We start from the raw sequence: 25,070 nt of genomic DNA on the forward strand, positions 1-25,070 counted from the left end.
TTGTAACTCTGTGGGAGAGAGGACTGTTTCTGATTCTTTCTTTTGAGGTGAGGTTTTCCTTCTAGTCATTTTGTTCAGTGCAGAGTGGCCAAAAACAAGTTGTATTGGGAAAAGGAGAAAAAGAGAGGAGAGAAAGAAGGCAAGAAAAAGAAAAAAAAGAGATGAAAAAAAAGGAAAATAAAGGGGCGGGGAAGCAAACAGAAATCAAAAAACAAAAAACACACAGGGGAGTATCCTCTGATTCTGTATACTGTAAGTCCCTTGACTTCCCCTGGAACTTTCCAGTGCTGCTTGGTCAATAATTTGTTTTCCCCTTGTCCGTCTAGCTGGTCTTCTGGAGGAGGGGCCTGCTGTGCTGATTTTCAGGTGTTAGCGCTTGGGGGAGCTGCTCAGCCCCCTGCCTGGTGCAGGGATCAGTGGGGATTGTTTACCCCGTGAGGCCCCAGGAGGAACAACCGCAGTGGCGGGGCCAGCTCTGGAGCCCTGGAGTCAGCCCCTGCAGTAACTCCGGAGCTCTCCGTCTGCAGGGCCTGGATGCTCCGTGGCGGGGCCGCTGATCTGCTCAGCTCGGGGCAGGAGCGTCCTTGCTGTCCTGGGCCCTCCCGGCCTCTGCCTGTCCCGAGGGGAGGCCGGATCCTGGGCTGTGTCTCCAGCACCCTCTGCTCCCGGCCTGCGCTGTTGGATTCGCGCTCCCGGCCCCGCAGCCCCTTCTGCACGGAGCCTCTGCTGGAGCCCCTCCGAGCTGCTCCGGGTCCAGCTGTGTGCGCCCTGCAGCCCTTTAGGGAGCTCGGCCGCGGGGTGTGGCGCACTCTCCCCGGGGCGCAGGTGTCTGTTAGTGTCCTAGGGAGCCTGAGGGCATCCCCGCCCTCCTGGGGTCCTGCTCTAACTCCCTGCAGGTGCTTTTCCGCCCGGGAAGATTGGTGAAGCTCCTGCTTCTCCCGGACGGGGCTCTTCTGTCCTGGGGACACTCGCCCCGGCCTCAGCCCGGCTCCTCACGGGGCCCCTCCCCCTTGGATGCCTTTTGTTTCTTTATTTCTTTTTTCCTCGTCTTCCTACCTTTATAGAAGCGTGAACTCTTCTCACTGTAGCATTCCAGCTGTTCTCTCTTTAAATCTCAGGCCGAATTCATCAGGATTCTGCATGTTAGCGAAAGATTGAGTCAAATGGAGGGTCAAGGTCTTATTAGTGGGTAAAATCTATCGATAAATACACACAGTAGGGAAAAAAGAGTGCATTTTTTTAATTCAAAGTAAACTCTGTGCTTTTTCTCTGATGTGGAATAAAGATTTTCATTGTATTGTATTTAGATTGCACCTAGAGCCCAACGTGGGGTCAGACACCCTGAGATCAAGACATGAGCTGAGATCAAGAGTCAGAGGCTTAACCAGAGACTCTAATCAAATTTTTAAAATGGACAGAGGATCTGAATAGACATTTTTCCAAAGAGACATCCAAATGGCCAACAGTTACTCAAAAAGGTACTCGACATCACTAAACATCAGCACATCAAAACCATCATGAGATATTACCTCACACTTACCTCACACTATTATCAAAAAGATAAGAGAATTATCTTATGTGTTGATGAGAATTTGGAGAAAAAACAAACCTTGTACTCCTTTTGTGGCAATGTAAATTGGTAGAGTCACTACAGAAAACAGTAAGAACGTTTTCTTAAAAAAATAAAAATAGAACTACTGTACAACAATTCTACTTCTGGCTATAGATAATGAAGTAAATGAAATCACTGTCTCAAAAGGATACCTGTACTTCCATGTTTGCTGCAGCATTATTCACAATAGCCAAGATATGGAAATAACCTAAAGTCTTTTGATGGATGATTAGATAAAGATAAAATATATATATATATATATATATATATATATATATATACACACACACACACACAGAATCATTTGAAAGAGCCCCTGGAAAACTGGTGTGGATGGTACTTATACTTATGAAAATGAGGATTGAGTTTGATGGCATTATGCTAAGTGAAATAAGCCAGAAAGAGAAAGAAAAATTTAGTATGGTATCATATGTATGTGGAATCTTAAAAACAAGAAGAGCCAACTTCATAGAAACAGAGAGTAGAATGGTGGTTGTCAGGGACTGGAGTGAGGGCAATATGGGGAGAACAGGGCAAAGGGCACAAACTTTCAGATATAAGATCAATAAGTTCTGAGGATCTAATATACAGTATGGTGACTGTAGTTGATAATATGGTATTGTATACTTGAAATTTGCTGAGTAGATATTAAACATTCTTACCACACACACACACACACGTGCACACACATGAGTTAACTATAAGGTAACTATGTGAGGTAAAGGGTGTGTTAATTATCTTGTTCTTACTTTTATTTTATTTTATTTTTTATTTGTTTTTATTGAAGTTAGATTTGCCAACATATAACTCCCAGTGATCATCCCATCAAGTGCCCTCCTCAGTGCCCGTCACCCAGTTACTCCAACCCCTGCACCCACCTTCCTTTCTGCAACCCTTTGTTTGCTTCCCAAAGTTAGGAGTTTCACATGGTTTGTCTTCCTCTCTAATTTTATCTTGTTCTTAGTAATCATTTCATAATGTGCATGTATATCATATAATCATGTTGTACACTTCAATATATACAATTATATTTGTCAATTATTCCTCAATAAGCTTGGGAAAAAATAATTCCCCTGAAGAAACTCTAATGGATTGTATTAGTTAGCTCAGGCCTCCATAACAAAATACCATAGACTGGGTGGTTTAAACAACAGAAATTTATTTTTTCACAGTTCTGGAGGCTAGAAGTCCAAAATCAGGTGGCAGGATGGTAGTTCTGGTGGGGACTCTCTTCCTGGCTTGCAGATGGCTACCATCCCACTGTGTCCTTATGTGTCATGTCTCTTCCTCTCTTATAGGTCACAGTTCAGCAGAGTAGGGGCACAGCCTCATTTAACCTTAATTGCTTCCTAAAATACCTCATTAATACTTACTAATTAATCTCATTTGCCTTAATTATTTCCTACAGACCCTATTCCATATACAGTCACATTGGGAGTTAGGGCTTCAACATATGAATTTTGGACAGTTCAGTCCACATCATGGATAATAAACATTTGAAAACATATTCAACCTTATGTGATGTCAAAGAAATGCATATTAAAATAATAATTAGTATTTTTCAGCCATTAGAATGTCAAAAATTAGAATAATTTATTTATAATAGTTACTGGTAACAAAGCTGTGGGGAACAAGCAATTTGACTCACCTTTGTAACAATAAAAGTGAATTTTTTTGTGGAATCTGGAAATATATATAAAAAAATCTAAGTTTTAATTTTTTTTCAAATCAGGAATCTTACTAATTAGAACTTATGGAAATGCTTGCAAGGTAATAAAAACACATCTTTGAAGAATATTTTTATATTATCAATCATAATTGCAGTTAATCTAGAAACAATATAAACTATCAAAAGAAATATGGTTAAGTAAATTAACACTAGGCAGTTATTGAAATAGATAAGGTAAGTTTTTAGATATTTTGATAGAGAATAAAGTCTAGCAAGTAATGTGTAAACAAAAAGACATGGCATAACATGCCCTTATAGATATGACACACACCTAACCATGTTCATATTGATATAAAAATATTTAAACATATTTACATATGTATAAAAAACTAGAAAGGAAGCACCAAATTCTTAATAGTGGTTTCTTCTGGAAATTGAATTATGAAGGGCTTGGATAGAGAGGGTGAAGATTTGACTTTCATTTTTAACTGGTAAAATTTTGTTTTGCTTTCATTTTTATAAGCATAATTTCTAATGGGAAATTTAAAATCAATGAATGATATTTCCATTTTAGAAAAAAAAAATAAGTCCCAAAGGAAGTATAAATTCTCCACTGTTAAATACCCTAGAATCTTGCAATGTAGACAGGGTGCTCAATGTCTCAAATTATACTGTAGTAAGTCCAGAACCTCTTTGGGATCCTTGTGCCAAAGCAAGTTAGGGGAGCTGTTTCGGGGAAGCCAGACCGGAGGATATACTAATACTTGGTACCAAGTATTGGAGAGAATCTTTCCTGGAGTATTTCTGGGGACTTCAGCAGAAGATAAACCAAAGACCCTTTGTGTAGGACCATGAGTCTCCCAGGAGACAGAGCTTCCTGGGTTCCACCTCCACGTGGAGTTGAAAACACAGCTAGGACCAAAAGGCAACTAGCCAAGGATTCTGGTCTATAGGACCTTCACACACATTACCAGCTGGAGACTCCTTGGGGAACAAGTCTCACTAACAAAAACCATTTTGCTCAAGACAAGAACCACTTGCCGTGGTTCTACCCTCCTGATACACTCTTCATGCAAGGGCTCGCTTCCCTGTGAGCACCTGCCACAGAGCCCCCTGCACATCCGGGTTCCGGAGGCTATAGATGAGTGGGTTCAGCATGGGGCTGATGACAGTGTTGAGGATACCAATCCCTTTGTCCTTGTCTGAGGCCTCTACTGAGCCCAGCCTCATGTAGCTGAAGACACCTGTCCCATAGAATATGCCAACCACTGTGAGGTGGGAGCCACATGTGGAGAAAGCTTTCTTCCTGCCCTCAGCAGAGCGGATTCGTAGGACTGCAGCTGCCACATGTGCATAGGAAGTGATGATGAGAGCCAAGGGGGTACCTGCCATTATGAAACCCACAGCAAAGAGCAGCAGCTCATTGAGCTGAGTGCTGGAGCAGGAGAGCTGGAAGAGCTGTGGGAGGTCACAGTAGAAGTGGTTGATCACATTAGGACCACAAAAGTTGAGTGTGGCTATGGCTACTGTGTGGGTCAGTGCATTGGTGAAGGCTAAAGCCCAGGACACAGCTACCAATATTTTCTGGACTGTCTGACTCATCTGGGTGCTGTAGGTGAGGGGCCGGCAGATGGCCAGGAATCGGTCATAGGCCATGGCTGTCAACAGGAAGCAGTCCACACCAGCCAAGAGATGGAAGAAGAAAATTTGTGTGAAGCAGGCTCTGTAGGGAACTGTACGTTTGTGGGACAAGAGGCGAGCCAACATTGAGGGAACAGTGACAGTGATGCACCCAACATCTAGCACTGACAGGTTCCCCAGGAAGAAGTACATGGGTGTGTGGAGTTTGGGTTCCACCAAGATGGCAGCCAGGATGCTGAGGTTGCCTCCGACTGTGACCAGGTAGGCAAAGAGGAAGACTACAAAGACAACTGGTTGTAGCCCTGGTGTCTCCACCAAGCCCAGCAGGATGAACTCAGTAACAGTTGTTCCATTGGTTCTGGATTCTGGGTCCATGGGTCCCTGAAAGGGATCAGTCTTCTCAATTTAGTCATTCAAGAAAAATATATTGAGTCATTTTCAGATGCCAAGCCCCAAGGTAAATTCCCAAGCGTCCCTATTAGGTATTTTTCCACTCCTCAAGCCATACCTCACTCATTAGCCCTCTGTCTTCACATCATTGTCCTCACCCAAGTTCCAGGTGAGTTACACTACAACTACCTTGATATTCCCCCTCATTGTGAAGGATATATAAATCCTTTCTTCCAGTGTTCCCTAGAATCAAGGAATAAAGTCCTCCCACCAACAACCTGTATAAGGAGAATTTGGGGAAATATAAAAGTGAATAGAAACAATAGAAATATGTATCATAAGTCCTTATAAATATATTACAAAGGAATAAATATGTGACACATAAGCGAGAAAAATGTCAGTATACACAAAATTAGGAATTGAAAAGCAGCAGACCAAAAACCAATCAAATAACCTTGGTATACTATCTGCTCCTAAGTTTGAACAATCAATTCAAGAACAGTCCCCAAACCAAATGAACCAGCTACAATTTAAAAAAAGGGGGGGAGGGAATAGTCAACAATGTACTTCCATGTGTAGGGTCTAGCTCATATACTTCTTATACAAATTATTTTAAAATATCAGTGTAAATATAATTTTCATGTAACATACACTTAACGTGGGAAAAAATGAAAGCCTTTCAATTCATTTTTTAAAATTCATTTTAATTTTTTATTTTATCTTATTTTTGATAGTGAGACCAAGCACACAAACAGAGGGAAGAGCATAGGGTGAGGGAGAGAGAATCCTAAGCAGGCTCCATGCTAAACCATGAAGCCGGACTCAGGGCTTGATCCCACAACCCTGAGATCATGATCTGAGTCAAAATCAAGAGTCATGCTTAAGCAACTGAGCCACTCAGGCACCCCTCCAATTCATTTTTTAAAGTTAGCAAATCCTGATACTAAAATGTACAGGAATTATTTTATACAAAATTAGGCATTATTTTATACCATCCCCATTTGATAATATATGTGTAAAAATCCTAAGTATAAGAAGTGAAATCCACCATTATCCAATAAATTTTATAGGAGAGGATGATTTAATATTAGTAAATCTATTAACATATTTAGTATATTTGTTGGCTTAAAATGAGGAAAATTTTCTAAAAGATAATTCATAAATGTCTACATACATTTTTGAGAAAAAAAGAAAAAAAAACTGTTTGCAGTCACTTGAAATGGAAGTACACCATTTTGTGACAGGCCATATCCACTGCCAACCTGTATCATACATAACGGTAAAGTAGTAGTGATGATTCTATCAAAATCAGGGACAGTAAAGCAATGGCTGTTGTTACTTCAAGTGTTTCTCATTACTATAAAAGCTTCAGCAAAGAGAAACAAAATTCTTAAATAATAGAAACATTGTGTGGAATCAGAAAAGACCCCGAATAGCCAGGGGAATTTTAAAAAAGAAAACCATACCTGGGGGCATCACAATGCCAGATTTCAGGTTGTACTACAAAGCTGTGGTCATCAAGACAGTGTGGTACTGGCACAAAAACAGACACATAGATCAGTGGAACAGAATAGAGAATCCAGAAGTGGACCCTGAACTTTATGGGCAACTAATATTCGATAAAGGAGGAAAGACTATCCATTGGAAGAAAGACAGTCTCTTCAATAAATGGTGCTGGGAAAATTGGACATCCACATGCAGAAGAATGAAACTAGACCACTCTCTTTCACCATACACAAAGATAAACTCAAAATGGATGAAAGATCTAAATGTGAGACAAGATTCCATCAAAATCCTAGAGAAGAACACAGGCAACACCCTTTTTGAACTCGGCCATAGTAACTTCTTGCAAGATACATCCACGAAGGCAAAAGAAACAAAAGCAAAAATGAACTATTGGGACTTCATCAAGATAAGAAGCTTTTGCACAGCAAAGGATACAGTCAACAAAACTCAAAGACAACCTACAGAATGGGAGAAGATATTTGCAAATGACATATCAGATAAAGGGCTAGTTTCCAAGATCTATAAAGAACTTCTTAAACTCAACACCAAAGAAACAAACAATCCAATCATGAAATGGGCAAAAGACATGAACAGAAATCTCACAGAGGAAGACATAGACATGGCCAACATGCATATGAGAAAATGCTCTGCATCACTTGCCATCAGGGAAATACAAATCAAAACCACAATGAGATACCACCTCACACTGGTGAGAATGGGGAAAATTAACAAGGCAGGAAACAACAAATGTTGGAGAGGATGCGGAGAAAAGGGAACCCTCATACACTGTTGGTGGGAATGTGAACTGGTGCAGCCACTCTGGAAAACTGTGTGGAGGTTCCTCAAACAGTTAAAAATATACCTGCCCTACGACCCAGCAATTGCACTGTTGGGGATTTACCCCAAAGATACAAATGCAATGAAACACCGGGACACCTGCACCCCGATGTTTATAGCAGCAATGGCCACTATAGCCAAACTGTGGAAGGAGCCTCGGTGTCCAACGAAAGATGAATGGATAAAGAAGCTGTGGTTTATGTATACAATGGAATATTACTCAGCTATTAGAAATGACAAATACCCACCATTTGCTTCAACGTGGATGGAACTGGAGGGTATTATGCTGAGTGAAGTAAGCCAGTCGGAGAAGGACAAACATTATATGTTCTCATTCATTTGGGGAATATAAATAATAGTGAAAGAGAATATAAGGGAAGGGGGAAGAAATGTGTGGGAAATATCAGAAAGGGAGACAGAACGTAAAGACTGCTAACTCTGGGAAACGAACTAGGGGTGGTAGAAAGGGAGGAGGGCGGGGGGGGTGGGAGTGAATGGGTGACGGGCACTGGGGGTTATTCAGTATGTTAGTAAATTGAACACCAATAAAAAATAAATTAAAAAAAAAGAAACAAAAAAAGAATAAATTGAAAACAATAAAATCAAAAACTCAAGAAAAGAGAAAAAACTGGGAAACTCTTAGAATTATTAGACATTAACAAATTAGATAAAAAGCAATTCAGCACAGTCAATAGATTCCTTAAATGCCAAGAGTAATCAGCTATAAAACCAAGAAGTCCCAATAGTTAGGTGAAATCTTATAATATAAAATAAAGAATGAAACAGGAAGTAAATTCATACCTCAATCATATATGTAGGCACCAAGAAAAATGACCCAAAATAAATATCTCTTAGTTCACTGATGGGTAGGAATATGGGAGAATTTTAATGCCTTTTTTCAACTTTCTTTTGCTTTCAAATGTTCTACAATGAATGTGATTACTTTTATAATCCTAAATATATTTTTAATGATCTGTTTCCTCCAGATTATGAAGATTTTTAAAGGCCAGTAATAGCAGCTCAATGGCTCCTCATTTCTCTCATGTTTCCAGAAGGTTCAGAGAGCTACTAGCCGGCAGATTAAATGAAGGTTTAGAATGGTACACCCATCTTGATTTGCTTCACTGTTCCATGAAGCGATGAAATAACACTTGCTCCGTTGTACTTCCTTTACGAGTACAACCTACTTGTAATGAAAGAGCAGACTTGCTTACCAGTTTCTGCCCACATTAATTTCTGTGGTATCCATCAGTGGAAGCTTATGGACTGTTTTATTCTTCAGGTGCATACTTTAGCAGACGATGAATGTTTTAAGATTACCTTCTACTCATTAAACGAATTCCTTTGACTTTTTTTCTGTCTTTTTCTGTCTTTAGATGGATCTTTTAAATTATAACAACCTGGTAACATTGGCACCTAGAAATATTTAGGGATTTATAAAAGTAGAATTAAAAGCATCATAGATAATAATAATTAAAAGCTGTGATTTCTACAACTGTATCAACATATAGGAATTATGAAGATAAGTTCCTAAATATTGAGAAATACTTTAAAATCCAAGACACAATGTCAGTATTCCATCAATAATGTAGATGGTGAGTCATGGTGGGGGCCCCACTGGTACAGATTACCACCAGCCTGGTACTTATTAAATATTTTTACTATAACCTTCACCCACACTGTGACCTCATCAGTGCACATAGCTATATTCAGTATACCCTGTCTAGAGTGTCATTGAATCAAAGAAGAACCAAGTTGGTTGACATCTTAGAAAGTATCTACTGCCTCATTTTACTAAAGGGAGAAACTATAATGGAGCATTGTGGGGCTACATTTGTTGGGATTAGAGTGAATACTGAATATAGTTATAAAATGTCTGGTTTTCTATTTTTTGAAAAGTACCTAATCCTGGGCCAGCCCATTGTATACTTGGTACCCCAAATAACTCTGAAGCTATTAGAGAAAGGATTTACATGAGGACACCAGAAATTTGTCCACTGGTTTGACTAGCCCAAATTGGCTGCTTCCAACCAAGCCCCCAACGAGAATTTCCTAACCCTTGCTGAGGAATGGAAGAATCCATGTCCTCTGCAGTTCTCTTTAGGAGTGCTCTGGGGGCACTCTTCTGACTGAGAAACCTATTCTCTAGCCCAGGTGACTGTGTCTTGCGGACCTCAAGATTTCAGGCTCACACACCTGTGGTAAGTAGCTCACCAACAAGCAGGCTTTATGGTCATGGTTACAGTCGGCACCTGCCGGACTCCATTCTGCATCCTACCAACTACAGAGTTCATTCTGGAGCTCTCCTCCCTCAGCTATTCTGTGAGATCCTTTTCTCTGATACGTCTTCCTGATTCAAGTTTTCTAAGTCTGTCACCAAATGTAACAGAACCTCAGGTCTCTCATGAGTGCAGGTCTGTGAAGGCACTTCTCAGACACCAACAGTCTGCCTCCCAGCCCTCTGCTTTCCATTTTATCCAAAGACACCACATTATGCCCAGAGGAAACCAGCATACTTTCCACGCCTCTTCAAAGCTGTATCTTACAGCCTTCCTCTAGCTGAGGGCAGGCTACAGTTCCCCCAATCTTAACCTCCTCTCTGCCATCATAGTCATCAACCTTTATTCCTATTCTCTCAAAATAAGAATTTGGTTCCTTCTTATGTTCAAAGTTTTTCTGCTAATTATAGGTAGTGTGTAAAAACAATAACAAATAGGAAAATTTCAGGAGTTTAGAATATCTTGCAAAATCCTTGTCATGCATGTCCTCTTGCCCTGTCTGAACAGTCCCTAATGGTCTCTCACCCTTTTTTTTCCATCTCATGCTCTCTTGGCCAGCAACTGACCTCTTTAGACCCTGAAGACATCCTCTTTTCTATACAGGTTCATTTTACATGTGCAATTAAGGCAGAGTAACAGCTGCAGATGTGCAGGGGCAGTTGGTAAAGAAAGCCTCAATGCCAGAATCCAAATTAGATCTCTACATTGTGGTGGCTGTCAGTTTTAGTGAATGCTGCATAGAAGATTCCATGTGGGTGAGAAATTTGATGCATTGTCTCCTAAGTTCTTTTAGAAGCTTAGAAATCCATGATTTCTGTTGAGTCACTCTGTGGGTCAAATTATAGACCTAGACTCATTCAGTATATACTGTATGATTTGACATTGATAAGAGCAAAACAGCTCTCTACACATAGTATATAATTAAGAAATAAACAGCCTTCCGAATGTCCTCTTGCATCTACTTGAACTTGCATTTTAAGGTGTTACACGCTTTGATCTCATAGTTCCCTATTTTTGCTCAAACTGTTTTAGCTGGAATGTCCTCTTGCTAACTCCAAGTGCTCAAATTCTTTAAGATTTAACTAAAATGTTTCTCTTCTATAAAAGTTTTCCTGATCCTTCCCCATCTGAAGTTCCTCTGCTAAACTCATGCAACACTTTAACTGCATACTTTATGACACTTCTTTCTGTGATTTTCTTGCCAGGTAATTTCTCTCTAGAGATCACTAATTCTCTGCCCAGTGTAAATAGCTTCAGGACAGATTGTCTGATGCAGCTTTGCATTCTTATTGCCTAACATCACATTTTGCATACAGTAGGTACTCAATATTTCTGAAACAAATAAATGAACGAACCGGGCAACTTTGACCATAAGATCAAAAGTTTTTGATGAAAAGAGACATGATATTGGGTTGTAGTAGTTGGGAAAGATTTTCTGGATAAGCTGGAATTTTTGCAAGACCAGGAATAATTAACAGAATTTGAAGGAAGTGTAAGTTTGAGTAAAATGTACAGAACTACTGCTGTAAGAATCTCTGCTCTCTTTATCCAGATGGGGCACTGAGAACAGTTAAGATAGTAGTTAAAACAATCCCTTCACTGACATAATGTCTTTTCTTGAAAACAGCTCCAAAGACTTTGGCAGTTAGGAGGGGTATACCCTATGAATAAATAAGTCTGGGCAAGATAAGTATACCCCACAAGATGCCATGTGACCCTCATTCTATACAGGTGAAACTCACCACCACCAAGATTTTACTACTGTAACAGCGATCCAGCTGGTCTTAAGGGTTAACTTACTCCCAGATAAAACACTTCTTACTTGCTGGCCTAAGGCCCTTGATTTGTAACAGAACTAATTTACTTTCTGTGAGACGTGCCCATGACTTGCCTTGAGGAGTGAAGAACCAGAAACTTCACAGGCCGCAGAAGCCAGCAAGTCTGTCTGAAGCTGCCTCAGTTTTCTGATTAGCCTAACAATGTTATTTGTGAAACGATTTTCTTTTTCAGGTCACACAAATGATTTTACTAACCTTCTTTTGTGTATTTGTAGACCTGACCCTCTGCAGAAAGAACACAGTACTCATGCACATCACAAAACAAGAACCGGATTCCCTTGCACAACCCCCAAGCACTGAGATAACATTTGTAGCTGGCACTATGCAGTCTGCCCGTGATAAAGAAATGCAGCAGGCCACTGTACTTTTTTTGCTGATTAACTACCCTAAACCCCTTTTAAATTCCTGGGCCAGGCAGAAACCTAGGAGTTGGCCTTTGGACAAGAGTCTGCCTTCTCACATGGCCAGCCTCCTGAGTAAAGCTCAAATTCCTTTCCAATCAAAACTTGTCTTTTGACCTTTCAGGTGTCAGGCAGCTGAACTTGGGATTAGTAACAGGATGACTACTAGTCTATGCATCTAGGAAGTCCATCTTAAACAAGATCACCATGGACACCTCAACTGAAGAGATCCTCCTAGATAACCATTCTTGGATGAGCCCCAAGCTATCCTTGCTGAGTGTTCACTACACCTTGCTCAGATATTCCAACTGAAAGCTTTATGCACCTGATGATGAAGACACACACAGACCATCTGATGTAGGGGTCTGGCCCAAGGTTACTTCCTACGAAATGGATCCAACAGGAAGACTGGATTAGATTAATGCCCTCATACTCCCTCCAATAAACACAGAAGGCAGGCTTTGTCCAAGAATGACAGGTGTTGGCAAAATGCCCTGGCATAGGAGAGCCCCAACCCTTTCCCTCATTTGATATATTACCCCAAATAAGACTATCTTTACTGAATCCTCTATGAAATAGGAGATTTTACATGCTTGGTAATAACTCGGGTTGTCTTATATGTTATTAGGAAGCAGACAGAGGACCCTGGAGAATCCTCACCTTGTTACAGGTACAGAAGCCAAAGAAATTTCTGATGAAGGGAGTGAAGAGGGTGCAGTGCTCTGCAGGCCCTGGTCTGGGAGAGCCTGGAAGGGGCCATATATAAGAAAATGAGTAAAAGATAGATGAGATCACCTTTGTTGTGGGACTCTATCCACTGCAGTGCCATCCCCTGCAGACCTCAAAAATTAGTCCTCCTAGGAAAGAGTGGGGCTTTGGGGAGCCACAAACTGATAAATAACCCAAGGTTTTAATGAACCCAATAATGATGCTTCACTCTGTGATGTTTTTAATTTTCTCAAAAAGGCCTCACATCCAAATCCTTACTCCACCTCTCATATCGTTCCATGAGGGTGTTAGGAATTCTATTTATCTCAGAGGACAGTGAAGTCCAGTAAATGTATCCATCCATTCTTTTTTTTTTTCCTTTCTTTTCAAAAAGTTTTAAAATTCCAGTTAGTTAAAGTACAATACAATGTTAGTTTCAAGTGTACAATATACTGATCCAACACTTATATACAACACCCAGTGCTCATCACAACAAATGTACTCCTTAATCTGTATCATCTATTTAACCCATCCTCCCATCCATCTTCTTTCAAGTAATCATCAGTTTGTTCTCTAATAGATAAGAATCTGTTTCTTGGTTTGACTCTCCTTTTTTTCCCCTTTGCTCATTTGTTTTGTTTCGTAAATCTACTGATGAGTGAAATCAAAATAAAAGTGGTATTTGTTTTTCTCTGACTTATTTCACTTAGTATAATATTCTCTAGCTCCATCCATGTCATTGCAAATGGCAAGATTTCATTTTTTTTTGTGGCTGAGCAATATTCATATATGTTGTTAATTATAGCCATTCTGACAGGCATGAGGTGATATCTCTTTGTAGTTTTTATTTGTATTTCCCTCATGGTCACTGATATTGAGCAACTTTTCATGTGTCTGTTGGCCATCTGTATGTCTTCTTTGGAAAAATGTCTATTCATTAGCTAAAATTAACAAGTCAGGAAATAGCAGATGTTGGTGGGAATGCAAACTGGTGTAGCCACTCTGGAAAAAAGTGTGGAGGTTCCTCAAAAAGTTAGAAATAGAGTTACCTTATGACTCAGCAATTACACTACTAGGCATTTATCCAACGGATACAAGCATAGTGACTCAAAGGGGCACCCACACCCTAGTGTTTATAGCAGCAATGTCCACAATATCTAAAATATGGAAAGAACCCAGATGTCTATCAAAGAATGGATAAAGTGGGATGCCTGGGTGGCTCAGCAGTTGAGTGCCAGCCTTCCGTCCAGAGAATGATCCTGGAGTCCTGGGATTGAGTCCCACATCGGCTCCATGCATGGAGCCTGCTTCTCTCTCTGCCTATGTCTCTGCCCCTCTCTCTGTGTGTTTCTCATTAATAAATAAATAAAATATTTTTAAAAATAATGCATAAAGAATAAAGGATGCATAAATGGATAAAGAAGATGTGGTATGTAATGTGTGAATGTATACACACACAAATATACACAATATTACTCAGCCATCAAAAAGAATGAAACCTTGCCATTTGCAATTACATTGAGGGAACTAGAGGGTATTATGTTAAGTGAAATAAGTTAGTCAGAGAAAGACAAATACCGTATGATTTCACTCATATGTCATATTTAAGAAACAAAACAGATGAACATAGGAGAAGGGAGGGAAGATTAAAACAAGATGAAATCAGAGAAGGAGACAGACCATAAGAGACTTTTAACTACAGGAAACAAATTGAGGGTTGCTGGAGGAGAGCTGTTTGGGGGATGGGGTAATTAGATGATGGGAATTAAGGAAGGCACTTGAAATAATGAGCACTGGATGTTGTATGCAATTGATGAATCACTAAATTCTACCCCCTGAAACTTATAATACAGTATATGCTACCTAAATGGAATTTAAATTAAAAATATATCTACTCATATCATTTGCTCATTTTTAATGGAATATTCATTTTTTGAGTGTTGTGTTTTTAAGTTCTTTATATATTTTGGATACTAACCCTTTATCAGATATGATATTTGCAAATATCTTCTTCCATTCTGTAGGTTGGTTTAGTTTTGTTGATTGTTTCCTTCACTTATTCCTGAGTTGCAAGTGTGGTTCAATATTCACAAATCAATCAACATGATTCATCACATTAATAAAAGAAAGGATAAGAACCATATGATCATTTCAACAGATGCACCAAAAGCATTTGACAAAGTACAACATCCCCTTATGATGAAAACCCTCAACAAAGTAGGTTTAGATGGAATATACCTCAACATAATAAAGGTCATCTACAAGAGATTCTTAGCTATTATCATTCTAAAAGGAGAAAAACAGAGCTTTTCTTCTATGGTCAGGAACAAGAAAAGATGTCCCCTCTCACCATTTTATTTAACATAGTACTGGAAGTCCTAGCCACAGAAATCAGACAACAAAAAGAAATAAAAGACATTCAAATCAGTAAGGAAGAAGTAAAAAGAAGTATTTGCAGATGACATGATACTCTATTTAGAAAATCCAAAAGATTCCACCAAAAAATTCAATAAAGTCACAGAATACAAAAATCAATGTACAGAAATCTGTTGCATTTGTATAAATCAATAATGAAGCAGCAGAAAGAGAAATTAAGGAATCAATCCCATTTACAATTGCACCAAAAACCATAAGATACCTAGGAAAAAACCTAACCAAAGAGGTGAAAGGCCTCTATACTGATGAAAGAAATTGAAGAGGACACAAAGAAATGGAAAGACATTGCATGCTCATGGATCAGAAGAACAAACATAGTTAAACAGTCTATACTACCCAAAGCAATCCATATCAAAATACCAACAGCATTTTTCACAGAGCTAGAACAAACAATCCTAAAATTTATATAGAAACACAAAAAAGCCCGAATAGCCAAAGCAACCTTGAAAAGCAAAGCAAAGCTGGACAAATAAAATTTCTGGACTTCAATTTAAATTACAAAGTTGTAGTGATCAAGACAATATGGTACCAGCACAAAAATAGTCACATAGATCAATGAACAGAATAGAAAACCCAGAAATAAACTCATAACTATGTGGTCAATTAATCTTTGAGAAAGCAGGAAAGAATATCTAATTCAAAAAATACAGTTTTTTTCACAAGTGGTATTGAAAAAACTGGACAGCAACATGCAAAAGGATGAAACTGGACCACTTTCTTATGCCATAAACCCTATTTTTTATTGGAACATTTAGTCCATTTACATTCAAAATAATTATGGATAGATATGTATTTATTGCCATTTTATCACTTGTTTTGTCATTGTTTCTGGAAATTTTCTCTAATCCTTTCTTGTCTTTGTCACTTTTGGTCTCTCTTTTAAAACCCTAAGACTCCTCTTTAATATTTCTTGCAGGGCTGGCTTATGGTCATTAACTCCTTTAGTTTTTGTTTATTGTGGAAACTATCTCTCCTATGCTGAATGACAGCCTTGCTGGACAGAGTATTCTTGGCTGCAGATTTTTTCCATTCAGCACTTTGAATATATCATGCCTACTCCCTCTGGCTTGCCAAGTTCTGTTGAGAGATCTCCTGCTAGCCTTATGAGTTTTTCCTTATAAGTTAAAGACTTCTTTTGTCTTGTTGCTTTAAGATTTTTTCTTTATCACCATATTTCACAAATTTAGTTGCAAGTAAGTTGTGATGTTGGCCTGCTTTTGTTGACATCGATGGGAGTTCTATGTGCCTCCTGAATCTGGTTGTCTGTTTCCTTCCCCAGATTACAGAAGCTTTCTGCTATTATTTTCAAATAAATTTTCTCCTCTGTTTTTCTCTCTTCTTCTTCTGGGACTCCTATAGTATGAATGTTATTACATTTGATGGAGTCACTGAGCTCCCTAAGTCTGTTCTTGTGTTCCATAATTCTTTCATTCAGTTGCATTACTTTCCATTATTTGTCTTCTAGGTCACTAATTTCTTCCTCTGCTACTTTTAGCCTGCTGTTCATTGCATCAAGCCTGTATCCAATCTCATTTATTGCACTCTATCTCTGATTGATTCTTCTTTTTAATAATAAATTTATTTTTATTGGTGTTCAATTTGCCAACATACAGAATAACACCCAGTGCTCATCCGGTCAAATGCCCCCCTCAGTGCCCATTCACCCCCAACACCCGCCCTCCTCCCCTTCCACCACCTCTAGTTCGTTTCCCAGAGTTAGGAGTCTTCATGTTCTGTCTCCTTTTCTGATATTTCCTACCCATTTATTCTCCCTTACCTTCTATTCCCTTTCACTATTATTTATATTCCTCAAATGAATGAGACCATATAATGTTTGTCCTCCGATTGACTTATTTCACTCAGCATAATACCCTCCAGTTCCATCCACGTTGAAGCAAATGGTGGGTATTTGTCGTTTCTAATGGCTGAGTAATATTCCATTGTATACATAGACCACATCTTCTTTATCCATTCATCTTTCGATGGACATCGAGTCTCCTTCCACAGTTTGGCTATTGTGGACATTGCTGCTATAAACATCTGGGTGCAAGTGTCCCTGCTTTTCATTGCATCTGCATCTTTGGGGTAAATCCCCAGCAGTGAAATTTGCTGAGTCGTAGGGCAGATCTATTTTTAACTCCCTGAGGAACCTCCACACTTTTCCAGAGTGGCTGCACCATTTCACATTCCCACCAACAATGTAAGAGGGTTCCCTTTTTTCATACCCTCTCCAACATTTGTGGTTTCCTTTCTTGTTAATTTTCCCCATTCTCACAGGTGTGAGGTGGTATCTCATTGTGGTTTTGATTTGTATTTCCCTGATGGCAAGTGATGCAGAGCATTTTCTCATGTGCATGTTGGCCATGTCTATGTCTTCCTCTGTGAGATTTCTGTTCATGTCTTTTGTCCATTTCATGATTGGATTGTTTGTTTCTTTGGTGTTGAGTTTAAGAAGTTCTTTATAGATCTTGGAAACTAGCCCTTTCTAGATACGTCATTTGCAAATATCTTCTCCCATTCTGTAGGTTGTCTTTTAGCTTTGTTGACTGTATCCTTTGCTGTGCAAAAGCTTCTTATCTTGATGAGGTCCCAATAGTTCATTTTTCCTTTTGTTCTTCTTGCCTTCGTGAATGAATCTTGCAAGAAGTTACTGTGGCCAAGTTCAAAAAGGGTGTTGCCTATGTTCTCCTCTAGGATTTTGATGGAATCTTGTCTCACATTTAGATATTTCATCCATTTGAGTTTATTTTTGTGTATGGTGCAAGAGACTGGTCTAGTTTCATTCTTCTGCATGTGGATGTCTAATTTTCCCAGCACCATTTATTGAAGAGACTGTCTTTTTTCCAGTGGATGGTATTTCCTGCTTTGTTGATATTAGTTGACCATAGAGTTGAGGGTCCACTTCTGGATTCTCTATTCTGTTCCATTGATCTATGTGTCTGTTTTTGTGCCAGTACCACACTGTCTTGATGACCACAGCTTTGTAGTACAACCTGAAATCTGGCATTGTGATGCCCCCAGATATGGTTTTCTTTTTTAAATATTCCCCTGGCTATTCGGGGTCTTTTCTGATTCCACACAAATCTTAAAATAATTTGTACCAACTCTCTGAAGAAAATCCATGGTATTTTGATAGGGATTGCATTAAACGTGTAAATTGCCCTGGGTAGCATTGACATTTTCACAATATTAATTCTTCCAATCCATGAGCATGGAATACTTTTCCATCTCTTTGTGTCTTCCTCAATTCCTTTCAGAAGTGTTCTGTAGTTTTTAGGGTATAGATCCTTTACCTCTTTGGTTAGGTTATTCCTAGGTATCTTATGCTTTTGGGTGCAATTGTAAATGGGATTGACTCCTTAATTTCTTTCTTCAGTCTCAGTGTTAGTGTATAGAAATGCCACTGACTTCTGGGCATTGATTTTGTATCCTGCCACACTGCCAAATTGCTGTATGAGTTCTAGCAATCTTGGGGTGGAGGCTTTTGGGTTTTATATGTAGAGTATCATGTCATCGGCAAAGAGGGAGAGTTTGACTTCTTCTTTGCCAATTTGAATGCCTTTTATTTCTTTTTCTTGCCTGATTGCTGAGGCTAGGACTTCCAGTACTATGTTGACTAGCAGTGGTGAGAGTGGACATCCCTGTCTTGTTCCTGATCTTAGGGGAAAGGCTCCCAGTGCTTCCCCATTGAGAATGATATTTTCTGTGGGCTTTTCATAGATGGCTTTTAAGATGTTGAGGAATGTTCCCTCTATCCCTATACTCTGAAGAGTTTTGATCAGGAATGGATGCTGTATTTTGTCAAATGCTTTCTCTGCATCTAGTGAGAGGATCATATGGTTCTTGTTTTTTCTCTTGCTGATATGATGAATCACATTGATTGTTTTACAAGTGTTGAACCAGCTTTGCATCCCAGGGATAAATCCTACTTGGTCATGCAGAATAATTTTCTTAATGTATTGTTGGGTCCTATTGGCTAGTATCTTGTTGAGAATTTTTGCATCCATGTTCATCAGGGATATTGGTCTATAATTCTCCTTTTTGGTGGGGTCTTTGTCTGGTTTTGGAATTAAGGTGATGCTGGCCTCATAGAACGAGTTTGGAAGTATTCCATCTCTTTCTATCTTTCCAAACACCTTTAGTAGAATAGGCATAGTTTCCTCTTAAAGGTTTGATAGAATTCCCCAGGGAAGCCATCTGGCCCTGGACTTTTGTGTCTTGGGAAACAAGAGCTTTAAATGATACACTGGACCAGGTGGATTTCACAGATATTTACAGAACTTTACATCCAAATGCAACTGAATACACATTCCTCTCAAGTGCACATGGAACTTTCTCCAGAATAGACCACATACTGGGTCACAAATCAGGTCTTAACTGATACCAAAAGATTGGGGGTTTCCCCTACATATTTTCAGACCATAATTCTTTGAAACTTGAACTCAATCACAAGAAGAAATTTGAAAGAAACTCAAACATGTGGAGGTTAAAGACCATCCTGCTAAAAGATGAAAGGGTCAACTAGGAAATTAGAAAAGAATAAAAAATATTCGTGGACACTAATGAGAATGAAGATACAACCATTCAAAATCTTTGGGGTACAGCAAAAGCAGTCCTGAGAGGGAAATACATCGCAATAGAAGCATTCCTAAAAAAATTGGAAAAAACTGAAATATGCAAGCTAACCTTGCACTTAAAGGAACTGGAGAAAGAAAAGCAAATAAAACCTACACCCAGCAGATGAAGAGAGTTAAAAAAGATTTGAGCAGAACTCAATGAAATCTAGACCAGAAGAACTCTAGAACAGATCAACAAAACCAGGAGTTGGTTCTCTGAAAGAATTAATAAGATAGATAAACCATTAGCCAGCCTTATTTAAAAAAAAGAGAGAAAAGGTTAATTAATAAAATCACGAATGAAAAATGAGAGATCACAACCAATACCAAGGAAATACAAACGACTTAAAAAACATATTATGAGCAGCTATACGCCTATAAATTAGGCAATCTAGAATAAATGGATACATTTCTGGAAAACCACACACTACCAAAACTGGAACAGGAAGAAATAGAAAACCTGAACAGGCCGATAACCAGGGAGGAAATTGAAACAGTCATCAAAAATAAATAAATAAATAAATAAATAAATAAATAAATAAATAAATAAATAAAACAGTCATCAAAAACCTTGCAAGACACAAAAGTCCAGGGCCAGCTGGCTTTCCAGGGGAATTCAATCAAATGTTTAAAGAAGAAACAATACCTATTCTACTAAGCTGTTCCAAAAGGGATGGAATATTACCAAACTCATTCTATGAGACTAGCATCACCTTAATTCCAAAACCAAAGACCCCACCAAAAAGAATTATAGACCAATATCCCTGATGAACACAGAAGCAAAACTTCTCAACAAGATACTAGCCAATAGGATCCAAAAGTACATTAAGAAGATTATTCATCATGACCAAGTAGGATTTACCCCCAGGATGAAAGGTTGGTTCAGCACTCATAAAGCAATCAACATGATAGATCATATCAACAAGAGAAAAAACAAGAACCATATGATCCTCTCAATAGATGCAGAGAAAGCATTTGACAAAATATAGCATCCATTCCTGATCAAAACTCTTCAGAGTATAGGGATTGAGGGAACATTCCTCAGCATCTTAAAAGCCATCTACAAAAAGCCCACAGCAAATATCATTCTCAATGGGGAAACCCTGGGAGCCTTTCCCTAAGATCAGGAACAAGACAGGGATGTCCACTCTCACCACTGCTAGTCAACATAGTACTAGATGTCCTAGCCTCAGCAATCAGGCAAGAAAAAGAAATAAAAGGCAAAAAAAAAAAAAAGAAATAAAAGGCATTTAACTCTCCCTCTTTGAAGATGACATGATACTCTACATAGAAAACCCAAGAGACTCCATCCCAAGATTGCTACAACTCATACAGCAATTCAGCAGCATGGCGGGATACAAAATCAATGCCCAGAAGTAGTGGCATTTCTATACACTAACAATGAGACTGAAGAATGAGAAATTAAGGAGTTAATCCCATTTACAATTGCACCCAAAAGTATAAGATACCTAGGAATAAACCTAACCAAAGAGGTAAAGGATCTATACCCTAAAAACTACAGAACACTTCTGAAAGCAACTGAGGAAGACACAAAGGGATGGAAAAGTATTCCATGCTCATGGATTGGAAGAATTAATATTGTGAAAATGTCAATGCTATCCAGGGCAATTTACACATTTAATGTAATTCCTATCAAAATATCATGGACTTTCTTCAGAGAGTTGGTACAAATTATTTTAAGATTTGTGTAGAATCAGAAAAGACACCGAATAGCCAAGGGAATATTGAAAAAGAAAACCAGAGCCAGGGGCATCACAATGCCAGATTTCAGGTTGTACTACAAAGCTGTGATCATCAAGACAGTGTGGTGCTGGCACAAAAACAGACACATAGATCAATGGAACAGAATAGAGAATCCAGATGTGGACCCTGAACTTTATGGTCAACTAATATTTGATAAAGGAGGAAAGACTATCCACTGGAAGAAAGACAGTTTCTTCAATAAATGGTGTTGGGAAAATTAGACATCCACATGCAGAAGAATGAAACTAGACCACTCTCTTTCACCATACACAAAGATAAACTCAAAATGGATGAAAGAGCTAAATGTGAGACAAGATTCCATCAAAATCCTAGTGGAGAACACAGGCAACACCCTTTTTGAACTCGGCCACAGTAACTTCTTGCAAGATACATCCAGGAAGGCAAAAGAAACAAAAGCAAAAATGAACTATTGGGACTTCATCAAGATAAGAAGCTTTTGCACGGCAAAAGATACAGTCAGCAAAACTCAAAGACAACCTACAGAATGGGAGAAGATATTTGCAAATGACGTATCTAGAAAGGGCTAGTTTCCAAGATCTATAAAGAACTTCTTAAACTCAACACCAAAGAAACAAACAATCCAATCATGAAATGGACAAAAGACATGAACGGAAATCTCACAGAGGAAGACATAGACATGGCCAACATGCACATGAGAAAATGCTCTGCATCACTTGCCATCAGGGAAATACAAATCAAAACCACAATGAGATACCACCTCACACCAGTGAGAATGGGGAAAATTAACAAGGCAGGAAACCACAAATGTTGGAGAGGATGCGGAGAAAAGGGAACCCTCTTACACTGTTGGTGGGAATGTGAACTGGTGCAGCCACTCTGGAAAACTGTGTGGAGGTTCCTCAAAGAGTTAAAAATAGACCTGCCGGACGACCCAGCAATTGCACTGCTGAGGATTTACCCCAAAGATACAGATGCAATGAAACACCGGGACACCTGCACCCCGATGTTTCTAGCAGCAATGTCTACAATAGCCAAACTGTGGAAGGAGCCTCGGTGTCCATCGAAAGATGAATGGATAAAGATGTGGCTTATGTATATAATGGAATATTACTCAGCCATTAGAAACGACAAATACCCACCATTTGCTTCAACGTGGATGGAACTGGAGGGTATTATGTTGAGTGAAATAAGTCAATCGGAGAAGGACAAACATTATATGGTCTCATTCATTTGGGAAATATAAATAATAGTGAAAGGGAATAGAAGGGAAAGGAGAATAAGTGGGTAGGAAATATCAGAAAGGGAGACAGAACATAAAGACTCCTAACTCTGGGAAACGAACTAGGGGTGGTGGAAGGGGAGGAGGCCGTGGGGTGGGGATGACTGGGTGTCGGGCACTGAGGGGGGCACTTGACAGGATGAGCACTGGTTGTTATTCCGTATGTTGGCAAATTGAACACCAATAAAACATAAATTTATTATAAATATTATTCTGAAATGTTAAAAAAAGATTATGGACAAAGTAAGGAAGTTGGCACTCACAACTGCTTTTTAACACCATTTTGGAATTCTAGTTAGTACAACAAGGCAAGACAAAAATAAAAGTCCTCCAGATTTGAAAGAGGATGAAGATATTTTCTTTTTTTAGAATCCCAATCTACCAAAATCTACTAGAACTAATAAGTGAGTTTGGGGGTTATTCTGTAGTAAATTGAACACCAATAAAAAATTTAAAAAAAAAGTGAGTTTGGTGAGGTGAAAGTATACAGGGTCAATACATAATATATGAAACAGAATACATAAAAATCAGTGTATTTCAATATACTAGCAAAAACTTTGAAAATACATATTAAAACAATACCACTTAAATATTATTAAAACTATGAGATAGGAATAAATTAAAATATGTGCAAGACTTAATACACTGAAAACTACAAAACATTGTTGAAAGAAATATAGAAAGACTAACTGAATGGAGAGATATGTCATGTTCATGGATCAGAAAACTCAGCATTGTTAATATCTCAATTCCTCCCAAATTGATCTATAGATCTTGGCACATGTTTTATAGAAATTGGCAGGCTAATTCTATGTTTTATGTGTAAGAACAAAGAACGTAGAGTAGCCAAAATAACTTAGAAAAAGAATAAGAGTAAAGACTGCTAACTCTGGGAAACGAACTAGGGGTGGTAGAAGGGGAGGAGGGCAGGGGGTGGGAGTGAATGGGTGACGGGCACTGGGGGTTATTCTGTATGTTAGTAAATTGAACACCAATAAAAAATAAATTAAAAAAAAAGAATAACAAATTTGGGGGGCGTAAACTACTTGATTCAGGACACACTATAAAACTGCAGTAATCGGGATGCCTGGGTGGCGCAGCGGTTTGGCGCCTGCCTTTGGCCCAGGGCGCGATTCTGGAGACCCGGAATCGAATCCCACATCGGGCTCCCGGTGCATGGAGCCTGCTTCTCCCTCTGCCTGTGTCTCTGCCTCTCTCTCTCTCTCTCTCTCTCTCTCTGTGACTATCATGAATAAATAAATAAAATCTTTAAAAAAAAAAACAAAACAAAACTGCAGTAATCAAGACCATGTGTATAGGTGTAAAGAAAACACAATGATCAATGGAATGAAATAGAGTTTGGAAGTGCACCCAGACATATGCGGGCAATTGATTTTTGTCAAAGTTGCCAGAAAATAGTCTTTTCAACATATGGTGCTGAAACAATGTGCATCCAAATGAAAAAAAATTGTCAATCCAATCCTTGTCTGGCACCATATTTTTAAAAAGCCATCCACTTCTAAATGGATCCTAGATCTAAGTGTAAGCACTAAAACTATAAAACTTCTGGGAAAAAATAGGAGAAACACCTTTGTGACTTTAGATTAGACAAAGATTCCTTAAATAAGACACAAAAAGCATCAATCAAAAAGATTGATAAATAGTACATCATCAAAATTTAGATGTCAATTATTCAAAGGAAAGTGTTAAGAAATTAAAAAAATAAGACTGAAAAAATATTTGCAAAACACTTACCTGATAAAAGGTTAGTATCTAGAATATACAAAGAATTCTTACAATTCAATAAGAAGTAGAAAACCACCCAGTTTGGATGAGGGACAAAATATTTAAATAAACACTTCATCCAAGATATATGATGATGAATAAGCACATGAAAAGATTCTCAATATCACTGAGGAAATACAAAGTTAAACCATAATGAGATACTACTGCACATCTAATAGTTAATGTTAAAAATTCTGATATTAAGTTTTGATGAGAAATTGAATCTTTTGCCCATTTCATGATTGGATTGTTTGTTTCTTTGCTGTTGAGTTTAAGAAATTCTTTATAGATCTTGGAAACTAGCCCTTTATCTGATACATCATTTGC

At 38.6% G+C, this 25,070-nt stretch overlaps 1 protein-coding gene across 1 annotated transcript; it reads right to left on the bottom strand.

Moving 5' to 3' along the window:
* Positions 1 to 4,349: 4,349 nt before the first annotated feature.
* Positions 4,350 to 5,297, bottom strand: OR3A1H (olfactory receptor family 3 subfamily A member 1H). The gene is given in 1 exon segment (NM_001388813.1): positions 4,350 to 5,297. A coding segment is annotated over 1 exon segment (948 nt).
* Between the last annotated feature and the right edge of the window lie 19,773 nt (positions 5,298 to 25,070).

The sequence above is a fragment of the Canis lupus genome, chromosome 9 (assembly GCF_011100685.1).
Source record: "Canis lupus familiaris isolate Mischka breed German Shepherd chromosome 9, alternate assembly UU_Cfam_GSD_1.0, whole genome shotgun sequence".
Lineage (NCBI taxonomy): Eukaryota > Metazoa > Chordata > Mammalia > Carnivora > Canidae > Canis > Canis lupus.